The 11,810-nt window shown below is 40.8% G+C and overlaps 1 protein-coding gene across 1 annotated transcript; it reads right to left on the bottom strand.

Moving 5' to 3' along the window:
- Positions 1 to 389: 389 nt before the first annotated feature.
- Positions 390 to 11,328, bottom strand: PLA2G12A (phospholipase A2 group XIIA). Its single transcript, XM_077814401.1, has 4 exons — positions 10,926 to 11,328; positions 8,607 to 8,683; positions 6,441 to 6,606; positions 390 to 1,568 (listed from the first exon to the last, which is right to left on the bottom strand). Exons 1-4 carry the CDS (start codon positions 11,113 to 11,115, stop codon positions 1,450 to 1,452), a joined length of 552 nt encoding a protein of 183 aa, XP_077670527.1. The 5' UTR covers positions 11,116 to 11,328; the 3' UTR covers positions 390 to 1,449.
- Positions 11,329 to 11,810: the final 482 nt, after the last annotated feature.

An 11,810-nucleotide genomic window follows, 5' to 3' on the forward strand; every position in this document is an offset into this window, starting at 1 on the left:
GTAGCTGCATTTTTAGTGAAGTTTTTTTTTTTGCTGACATAGCTATGTTGGCTCTGGCATGTGTGTGGTTCCCACCCACTCCTGATTGCCATAGCTATCAGACCAAGCTTTGTAGTATAGATCTGGCCTTAGAGATAAACAATCAAAATCCATGGTCTCTTGCTGAAATTTGCACTTTTTTTTTTTAAAGTTAGTACAGAAAATGAAGATAAAACAACACTGGACATAAAACTGAATAACTTTCGCTGACCCAAGTTAAAAGTCACATAGGGAAAAATGCACGGAGGGAAACTTAGGAATTGTATATTTGTTAGCTGCACATAGCAATATATTCATAGATGTTTTTGGATACTCTGACCCTTGCACAAGTAGCAGAAATACCAAGACACTTTAAAAAATCATTTTTCTTTATAATTTTTACAAAATCCCAAAGAAAAGAGTAAAAGGAAGATAAGCCGAAAAGATAAGTGAATACAGTAACACAGTCTACATTACAAGAGTTAAATATAAAATCATTCTCTTTAGACAATTAAGATCCATCCTTGCTATACATATAAAGACACCTTTGTTAAATAGAATGCCTCTGTTGGGTGGTACATTTAATAAAAATAAATTTGGATTTGAAAAATATAAACATCTATTAAAAATATTTCTTTAAGAAATAATTTGTAAGAATAACAGCAATGCTTCCTTAAGTTGTCACATCAGAAGTATCACCTCATATTTTGCTAGGTTCTACACTGTTCCATTTTGCAATTTAAGCCTTAAAAGTGCCAGTGTTTCCGATCTAACTAGTGCTTCAGAAGTGAGTTTGATATATAAAACAGATAGGAAGATGCAGTTTTTAGTTCTAGGTTTGGTATAGCCTTCAACATACTGTATATGAGAACATAGCAACACAGTTGAAGCAGAGAAACAGAAGTCATTTCATCACAGTGATATTTTCACCAAAAGCACAGAAGTGCAAGACATTTAAGATTACATACTGAATCCACAAAATATTTCAAACACAGAAGATCTTCCTTTCCTGTTGAGATATACTAGAAACATTAAAGGTTGGTAAACCCAAAACTTGACCTACTTTAAAAAAAAGTTTGAAAAGTCTATCTGGTTCCCATGCTCCTTTCATTCCCCACCACCAATTTTTAAATTCTTTAAAGCAAAAGACACCAGTAGTTTTTGCAGTAGCATTCTATGAGCAACCCTACCTCAAGCCCCTGGGCACATGTTGAAGGAAACCACTTCCAGTTTCAAGCTCCAAGTGTATGTCAGAGAGTAGGAGGGCTAAGCAGTTTTTTAAAATAGGAAAATACTTTAGTGTATGTTTGAACCATTTTTTGTTATGCTTTGTGAAAATGAAATTAAACAGCTTTGTAACAAAACACTGGCTCTCCGTACACATTGTCTTTTTCTTAGTTCTAGCTCATCAGCTTTCATCAGTGTCTTCTTTTATAGGTCTGTCTTGTCCTCATATTGGCACATACATGCAGCTCTCTGGCTATCCAGGTATGGTTTACATCCTAAATGTATAACTGCATCAAACAACAACTGAACAGTTGATTCACAGGCTGCAAGATACAAGGGGAGATGAAATCAGTATAAGATCATTTTAGAAGTACTTTTTACTGGAATATTGTAATAACTAAACATTACTCTTTTTTTCTTAAAGATTGTTTTCAACTTGCCAAAGCACAAATAGTGAACATAGCCTGATGAATGAATGTATGTATGATAATTTTCAACTCTAATTTCCACAACACGTCGAATCTTTTTCATATTTCAACTTCTGACAAAATTAACATTTATAGAGTAGATGCATTTTTTGTGGAAAATGCAATACAAATGTAATTGTAGTAATACAGCTTCGTGTTGCCCTTATTTATGTGAAATAGCATTGAGTGTTATGCCTCTGGCTTTAATGGCAGATCTCACACTAGTTCTGACAAATACTTCACTGCAGTCAAACTACTTTGAGGGCCTCCTCCTGCGAACATATTGCTCCTAATCAGACTAGTCATGGTACCAAGCAATGTGGCCCTGTTTTAGCACAGCACTTAACAATCTGGAGCTGTCAAATATTGCACATTTGCAGTACTGGATCCATGATCACAAAGTAGCATAGCATGCACTCCCACAGAAGTCAGATCAAAACATAGTATTGTTCTTTAAAGATAATTCCACCCTCTACTGCTGTTGCACAAAGCATTACTTTCCTCCCCTACTCAGGCCTGGTCTACACTGGGGTGTGGAGCTAAGTCAGTCTCAGTTACGCAACTTCAGCTATGAAAATAGCATAGCTGAAGTCGATGTACTTAGAGCTACTTACTGCAGTGTCTTCACTGCGGTAGGTCGACTGCTGACGCTCCCCCGTCCACTCCACCTACGCTTCTCGCTCCGGTGGAGTACCAGAGTTGACGGGAGAGCGCTCAGCGGTTGATTTATCACGTCTTCACCAGGCACGATAAATCGACCCCCGCTGGATCAATCACTCTGGAGGTAAGTGTAGACATGCCCTTAAATTAAGGGCTGAGCCTCCTCCTATTGAAGTACCTGCCAGAACTTCTGCTGCCTTCAATGGGAGTAAGATTGGTAACTAAGAGAATACTAAAAATAGCACCAATTCTAATATATAACATAATGCAAAATTTAAGAGGCTATTCTCTTGTCACAAGAGCAACAGCTATGCCACTGGATTCTGGAATGTGCGTTCCTGGCAAATAAATTCATTAGGAGTCTATAACCGACACCTCAATTATTTGGAAAGAGAACAGGAGTCTCCTTGGATTTTTCAGTAACTGGAGCCCACCCTGTTAAGAGTAAAATTCAAACTTTAAAAGGAACATTTAGGCAAAGGATTAATGTTCACTACCTAAGAGATAACTGTATTTTATTTGTAAAAGGAAACAGTTCAGCATTTGCCTGCAATTTATTCTGTCACATGCAGCAGCAGGTTAAATCACATCCAATGCAACAAAAAATATTTTATTTGCAGTGCTGCAGCAATATATCGGATTATAGTAATTTTTATGAAGTGGTACTGCTGGTTTTCATGCGCATTAAAAGGGATCTTGAAGTAAAAAGATACAAGGTTTAATATTTAGGCCAGTTCTTTTCATAGTCTCTCACTTTTGACTTCAGTCTAACAAAGATACAGGTCAGGGTAGTATTTTAGGGAATCTCGGTGTAGGAGGTGAAGAATATTAAGTTGTAGTTCTTTGCAGAGAATTTTTTCCTTCCTCTACCTTTTTTACTAGCTCTACATATGTAAAAGCCAGAAAATACATCTCACAGATCTCTTCTCTTAAAAAAAATAGGGAGGGAAAGTGAAATAACAGTAGTTTATTACTACTCCCAGGTTCAGATTCAATTAGTTTAGACTGGTGGTTCCCAAACTTGTTGCACCGCTTGTGCGGGGAAAGCCCCTGGCGGGCTGGGCCGGTTTGTTTACCTGCCGCGTCCGCAGGTTTGGCCAATCATGGCTCCCAGTGGCTGCGGTTCACTGCTCCAGGGCACTGGGAGCTGCTGGAAGTGGCGCAGGCCAAGGGACATATTGGCCACTGCTTCCAGCAGCTCCCATTGGCTGCTGGAAGATCTGTTGGGAGAAGGAAAAGGGAGGCAAGCCAAGCCGCTGTTCCTACGAGTGAGTTCTTGAAAGTGTGTGCTTGTTTGCTGATTTGTTTTCAGTTTGCAGAGTCTAACAGGTGGCAGTGTGTGGCGAGAGAAGCAGAGCTTTTGATCACACCTGAATCCTGATTGGGGGCAGAGCTTCCCTAATCAGCATGCCTATAAAGGCAACCAGCCCGCCCAACAGCAAATGGATTAGAACAGGGGAAGGCGTGTTGCACCCCGACAGGTGCTTAGGAGAGAAGGCTACAACCGCTACACAGGCAGCAGTGGTAGTGACCTGAAGAATAGAATGGAATAGAAAATGAAAATGACTGGATGTGAAAGATGTGGTTTGTGTTATTCTGGAGAAGGTACCTGAAACGTGCTTCATTTGTATGAAATGCCACCTGATAGATCTGATGGAAGAGATGGGTCTGATGTTTGGAGATGCAACTAGAATCTATGGTTGAGTTATGAAAGAGATTTGAGCAGATGATGAAGGGAAGGAGAGAAGAGGCTGATGAGAAACATCAAGATTTTTCAGATCATTTTTCCTTGCTGATCCACCCCTTCTTCTGTTTCTTGTAGGCTCTCTCTTGAAGATCAAAAAGCACAGGGGGAAAAGGGAGAACTGCCAAAAGCCAAGCAGAATTGAACCTTGCAAAGGAAATTAAAACCAATAGCAATAGGTTATTTAGCCATACAAATAAAATGAATACAAAGAAAGACGACATGGGACTGCTAAGCACTGAGAATGGGGTAGAGATCAGACAATCTAGGTATGGCCCAACACTTAAATGAATGTTTTGCCTTAGTTTTTAATGAGAGTAATGAGGAGTCTGGGAACAGTGGTAGGGTGGCTAATGGGAAGGAGGATGTGGAACTGGAAATACTCACATATGAGGTGGAAGCCGAACTCCAGCATTTTATGGGACCAAATCAGGGGAAGGGTGAATAATGTCCATTCATGAAAGTTAAAGGAATGGACACATGAAATTGTGAATCCAATAGCACGGAATTTTAACAAATATAAAAAATTAAGAGGGTCAGACCCTATGACTGGAGAACTACAAATATAATACCTATATTTAAGGAAAAGTGTGTGCGTGGGGGGAAAAATCCAGGAAACTGTAGACAAGGTCATAAAATAAATTCTGAAAGAGAGAGCAGTTAAGCACATAAAGGTAAACTTGATTTTTATTTTTTTTTTGAGAATACAAGTGATTTTTCTAGACAAAGGAAATGCAGTAGATCTAATCTACCTGGATTTCAGTAAAACATCTGATATAGTTCCACATGGGAAATTATTAGTTAAATTGAAGAAGATAGGGATTAATATAAGAATATTAATAAGAATCAAAAGATGGGTAAGGAACTGATTAAAGGGGAGGCTACAATTGGTCACATTGAAAGGTGAACTGTCAGGATGCAAGAAGGTTACTACTGGAGTTCCTCATTAATTGATCTTGGGACCAATCTTATTTAACATTTTTATTAATGACGTTGGCACAAAAAGCGGGGGTGGGCTGATAAAGTTCGCAGATGACTCAAAGTTGGGAGATACGGCCAATATGGAGGAAAACCAGAACATCATACAAGAAGATTTGGATATCTTTGAAAACTAGAGTAATAGAAATGGGATGAAATTTCATAGTGCAAAGTGCAAGGCCATGCATGCAGGGCCTAAGCAAGAATTCTTGTTATAAGCTGAGGACCTATCAGTTAGAAGTTACAGAGGCAGAGAAAGCCCTAGGTGCATTAGTCGATCCAGGATGACAATGTGATGTGGCTGGAGGCTGGTACATCCTAGGATGCATCAGGTGAGGTATTTCCAGTCGACACAGGGAAGTGTTATTACCATTATACATTGTTTACAAGACTGAACTTGATAAATTCATAGAGGGGGTGATATGATCAGATTGTCTACAATGGCTTATGGCCCACCCACAACTGCTATTAGCAAATATCTCCAACGACCAGAGATTGGACACTAGATGGGGAGGGCCCTGAGTTACTACAGAGAATTTTTCCAAGTATGTGTGTGTCTGGCTCTCGCCACGCTGTTGTGGTCTAACTCCATTATACTCAGACTTCAGTGGTTCAGGAGCCAAATTAGCAATCAACATTATCCAAAAGACACACAGTAGTGTGAATTCATTGTTTCATTTACTAGATATATACACATAATAGTCCCTTCTGGCCTTAAAGTAATATTTGGTCAGTCATTTTGCTTTGAGAATTTTTTATATTTCTATATCAGTTAGACCAGTGACATTCCGACTGAATTTATATAAAAAAATTCTCAGAGCAAAATGACTGACCAAATATTACTCATTACTCAATTGTAGTTGATAAAAAAAAAAAACACAGTAAAGCATCCTGATGGTTAATAATTAAATCAGTGTTTTAATATCATGTGCTGCAAAGCCGCAGGGGACACTGCTGCTTCAGTCGGAGTATCACTTGTCTAACCGATAGCTATATTTGGGATTGGGAAGGAATTTTCCCAGCCTTTCAGATTGGCAGAGATCCTAGGGGTATTTTGCCTTCCTCTGCAGCATGGGGCAGCAAGATGTCTTGCTGGTTTGAGTTAGAGAAAATGGCAGATTCTTTGTAACTTGAAGTCTTTAACTCAAGACTTGAGTAACTCAGCCCAAGGTTATGGGCCTACTGCAGGAGTGGGTGGGTGGGGATCTGTGACCTGAGGTTGTAGGACATCAGACTAGATGATCATGATAGTCCCTTCTGGGCTTAAAGTCCATGAGTCCGACTCTTTATACAACTTCAGTAAAAGATCAACTCAATATAACTTGCATGCTATTTTTCTGCCTTACCCTGTACGCTCTCTGATATTCCTAGTGTTTTCTGTACTTCTCTGCAGATCTTGGAGAGACAATACTGAAACTGTTCATCACAATCATTTTTTCTATTGCCACAGGTATCATAGCATCTGTCATGTTGATTACAGCACTTTGTCATCGAAGGGATACCAATGTCAAACTGAAAAGGAAAAAAATCAAGGTTGGTATTCCAGCCAACAAGATAATTTTATTGCATCGGGATTGGTAAAAATTGCCTGCCTTCTATGCACACTGTTGAATCAATCTGGTTGATGAAGTTATTTAAAAAAAACAAAAACAAAAAAAAAACATTACCCGCTACTGCAAATACCAAACAAAATGTTACTGGCATGGACAGTGAGAGAGGACCTGAATCCAGGATTCTCCCATCATTAGGTCAACCCAATATTATTGGTTTTAAATCAGAAAATATTCTATTTCATCCACTGCAGGTCTTAGATCTTTTGCTGGGGGGAGGGAGATGGATATCTTGTTGAATGATCATTCATTTAATATCATTCCTGTAATATTCTAGAGTACTGAAGAAAAATGTTTATATTAGCAAACATCCAGTTACTAGTCTATTACTGGGGCCCCATCAAATTCACAGCAATGAAAAACGTGTCACAGAGCATGAAATCTGGTCTCCCCCAGGAAATCTGGTCTTTTGTGTACTTTTACCCTATACTATGCAGATGTCACCGGAATGTCTCAAACTGGGGGTCCCGACCCAAAAGAGGATTACGGGGGGTTGCAGAATTATTGTAGGAGGTTTGAGGTATTGCCACCCTTACTTCTGCGCTGCCTTCAGAGCTGGGTGGCTAGAGAGCGGCAGCTGCTGGCCAGGTGCCCAGCTCCGAAGACACCAGCCTGCCAGCAGCAGCACAGAATATCATACCAGGCCATCCTTACTCCTGCGCAGTTGCTGGCGGTGGTGCTCCCTTCAGAGCTGGGCTCCCAGCCAGCAGACGCTGCTCTCCAGCTGCCCCGCTCTGAAGGCAGCGCCGCCACCAACAGCAGCACAGAAGTAAAGGGGGCAATACCGTGACCCTGCTACAATAAGCCTATGATTTCCCCCAGCACACACACAGCCCCCTTTTGGGTCAGGACCCCTACAGTTACAACACTGTGAAATTTCAGATTTAAACATCTGAAATCATGAAACTTGCCTTTAAAAAAAAAAAAAAAAAATCCTATGACTATGAAATTGACCAAAATAGATTGTTAATTTGGTAGGGCCCTATCTGTTACTAGTAGTGACTAATTTTTTCTCCCATGTAATATTGCAGAAATTCAGCCACAAACTAAGAAAAACATGAATATTTCGTTTAGGAAATCTAATCACACAATATACAACCATAAATATCTTCCCCATGTAGGTACTTAGAGATCATGATCAAGTCACCTCTTAGCTTTCTCTGGATAAACTAAATAGATTGAGCTTCTTAATTATCTCAGGTTTCAGAGTAGCAGCCGTGTTAGTCTGTATTCGCAAAAAGAAAAGGAGTACTAGTGGCACCTTAGAGACTAACCAATTCATTTGGGCATAAGCTTTCATGAGCTACAGCTCCCTTCATCGGATGTAGCTCACGAAAGCTTATGTTCAAATAAATTTGTTAGTCTCTAAGGTGCCACAAGTACTCTTTCTTTTTAACCATCTCGCTGTCTCACTATAGAGCAAACTGTCCACACTTTGTATCATTCTTGTAGCTCTTTTCTGAACCTTTTCCAATTTTTCAGCACCAGGGCAGGAAGCTGAAGATAGACCAGTTCAGACTAGAAAATAGGTGCACACTTTTAAGTGAGAATAATTTAGCAAACAGTGCGGCTTATATACAGATATAATAGATTCTCCATCACTTGAAGTCTTTAAATCAAGACTGGATATTTTTCTGAAAGATCTGCTACAACTCAAATAAAAGTTATGGGCTTCCTACAGAAATTAATGGGTGAGATTCTTTGGCTTCTTTTAGTCTGACCACTTGCATAATTATCATAATGGTCCCTTCTGGCCTTATAAATATGATGCACATTTCTATGTTTAGAATGGAAGTGTAAAACTAGCACACTTCTTTTTGAAGTAGATTGCTCACAACCCATTTTTAAATATGAAAGTCCAAGTAAATATGAAAAAATAAAATGCATGAAGGAACGATTTACATGAACTCCAAATAGCGGGGATCCGCATCCATTTGGTGGTGAAAGCTTATACCCATAACGTGGAAGAGGCTTCGACCCTGTAAAAAAGGAATTTTAAAAGCACTGAGTACAGATCTTTTGCTTCAAGCTACTGCACAGACCCCCTATTTTACTGCTTAAAATAATATAGGCCAAAATTTTCAAAACTATATGCTTAACACTAGGCATTTAAATCCGTATTTAGGCACCTGAATATTCAAAGCTCCCACCACGCTGCAAGTCAGGGGGAGCTACAGGTATTAAGTACTTCTTAATATTTTATTTACTTATTTGGTTTGATTTTAGCTATCCAAATTCAAAACATCAAGCCTACAAAGAATATATTAGGTAAGGCAGAAGTGTACTATATGCAGGGAGAACTAAAAAGCAGAAAAACAAGTTTAGTAAACTTACCAAGACTTCTACATACTTTTCTTATCTATAATCCAAGACACTGCTCTTAATTTTCATTTTAGACATCAGAACTACTAACTGGAGTGAACATGATACAGAAATATTGTTGCTTATTTCTGTACAACTACAACATTGATTGATTCTGTTTGAGCAGGGCTTCCTTGATATTTTAGAAAGCATGCAAAGGGGAAATGCCATGAAATTACTGTGATACCCTACACTAGAATAAGGAGAAATATGGAATTTTTAAAGAATAAGCTAAACTGCTTTTGGCATCTGAGACCAAACTGAAGGAAGCATTCTACGGAAGGGAGTGTATGGGAGAGGGTATATGTAGAAGTTGGAGGCTAGAAAGCAATGCATGATGTCACTGCTACTCCTAAAGCAGAGAGAGGCATCACAGAAAAACTGCATGTACATATAAATTGCTAGAATGCATTTAGTGTAAGGAAGAAATTTCAGATGGGACTTTATACTATCCCAATTGAAAAGGGCTTATTCAGTGAATCCTCCATTTTTAACATTTTCATATGTCTTGAGGTTATAAATAGTTTTGTGATTTTTTTTTTTAAAAAGTCCCTGACTGAAGTATCTTACATATGCTAAATAGATTCTAGCAATGAAAAATAAGAGGAGCAGAGGAAAGTAAAATCCCCACACATTACACCTAATTAAATGTGCAGTGTCCTAGCTGGAGGAAAAGAATCCGTCTTGACCCTTCCAGGCAAAATATTTATGCCCAATGACATAAAATTAAATTAGTTTGTTTTACCAGTGCAAATAGCATGTGTTAACTTAATAGGTATTAAGCCAAAGCTCAAGTTTCACTGCAATCATGTTCTAAGTTTTTCATTAAATTTCTGGCAACTGTGTGTTTGTTAAATTGAGTAACTTCTCTACAGTAACTTAAATAGGTCCTCTTTTTACTATTGAATTTGGACTAGCAATTCTGATGGAAGTTTCAGGGAACATTATTTTTCATATACAAAAGTCTGAAAAACAACATATCCTAGTACAGCCAATAACCATTCTACGCTTAACTGTTATTCCCTTAAGTGCCCAATACTTCTGTAATAAAGACCCTTGAAATGATGAAAGTACTAAATTACACCTGTGGCAACTAACTACAGTGAGAAGAGAGTGGTCACTTTGAAGAGTATTCAGAACAGTTTTATTACTACTAAGATACAGCAAGTTAGAGTTGCTACAGACAAAAACATTGGACACTGTCATGAAAGTTAACAAAAAATCACTGACAACCAAAAATCCTGTGTCAGACTTATGAGTACAATGTAGACACTATACATTATCTCCAAGATAAGGAAACTAAACCCTGTAATACAGAAGACTGGTGTGAAGACAGGGCTGTACTTAACCCTATTTTTAACATACACTTTTTTAAAAGTTCCAGACAAGATATTAATGATGTCAGGCTGCCACAGATATCAGTTATCAAAATAACTGTAGAAACTGACAGTTTTTGTTCTTTTCTGGGTTTGATGGTGGCAGAGAGAGAAATCTTTATATGAGGGTACATTAGGGCAAGAGAAATTCCTAAACCAAAAGCCACAGATGACCTCATGGTTCAGAATGCATTAATCCTATCCAGATGTTCAACATTTTACCTGGAAACTGATCTGTTGCCCCTAGAAATGGACCCAAGCCAGGGCATGAGGGCATCTGGAACTGAACTCCCCCAGAGTTCAGCGAGAGTTTTTAGAGCCAGATCTAGTTTTCGTTGCCATCAGTTAGTATGTTTTTGGAAAGGGATCCGCTGCAAAGTTTGGCTCCAACCCTCTCCAAAAATCCAGGCCCACCTCTGCTGGGAGCTCAGCGCCTCCCTCCCCGGAGCCGGGCGTTTGGTAGGAGGTTATGACTTGTTATTACCATCGCTGCATTTATACAGACACAGGCCGTCCTCTCCTCCCAGGAGATCCAGAGCCGCGTTCAGGTACATGTCTATCTTGTGCACCCCGTTCCGGATGGTCTTGAGGGTCATCCTCCAGTCCGGGGTCTGGGGCTCCTGCTGGCACTGACCCAGCAAGCCACAGGCCAGAAGCAGCAGGGCGCAGGCCATTACCTGCGCAGAAGGTCCCGCGGCTCGGGCTCTGGGACCGCCGCCGCCAGGGAGTCCGCGCTGGGCTGGCCGGGGCGCTCGCTATGGCCCCGCGGCCGGCTGCATGCCGCGCGCACCTTGGGGACGACCCGCGCGCCTCACCTGCCCGCAGCCCGGGCCTCCCCCGCTTGCCCCGGCCGCGGAACTTCCACCATCCCGTGCAACTTCAGCACCGCTCCGCCGGGCCGGGCCCCGCCTCCGCCAGCCTGGCCGGGCGCGGGGCGGGGCGGGGCTCTCCCTGCCGGGAAGGGAGGCGGGCGCTGGGCGGAGGAGCCTGAGTTCGGAGCGCGGCTTTTCTGCGGCGCGTGCCCTGGCTCTGGCGCTCCACAGCTCGCCAGCCCCTGCAGGGGATGTGGGGGCTCTTCTGCCCGGGGCTGCGCGCGGCTGGCTCGGCTCCACAGTTTCTACTGCCTGACCTGCGTGCTGCCCGTGGGGACTGTAGACTACGGAAGGACTTTGCACTTTGCTGTCCTGTCTTCCATTTAAAGCTTTCCAACGTTACAGAGCTATAAAGCCCCATTTCACGGATGCTAATGAATTAAACACAAAACTATTTTAAATAATAAATGAAACGCTTAGCCCCTTGTCTGCAGATCTCAAAGCACTTCACATATTGTGAGTTAGGTCAGACGAGTTGTGATGGGTTAGGCCTGGAT

This window comes from Eretmochelys imbricata, chromosome 4 (genome assembly GCF_965152235.1).
Source record: "Eretmochelys imbricata isolate rEreImb1 chromosome 4, rEreImb1.hap1, whole genome shotgun sequence".
NCBI classification, from domain to species: Eukaryota; Metazoa; Chordata; order Testudines; family Cheloniidae; genus Eretmochelys; species Eretmochelys imbricata.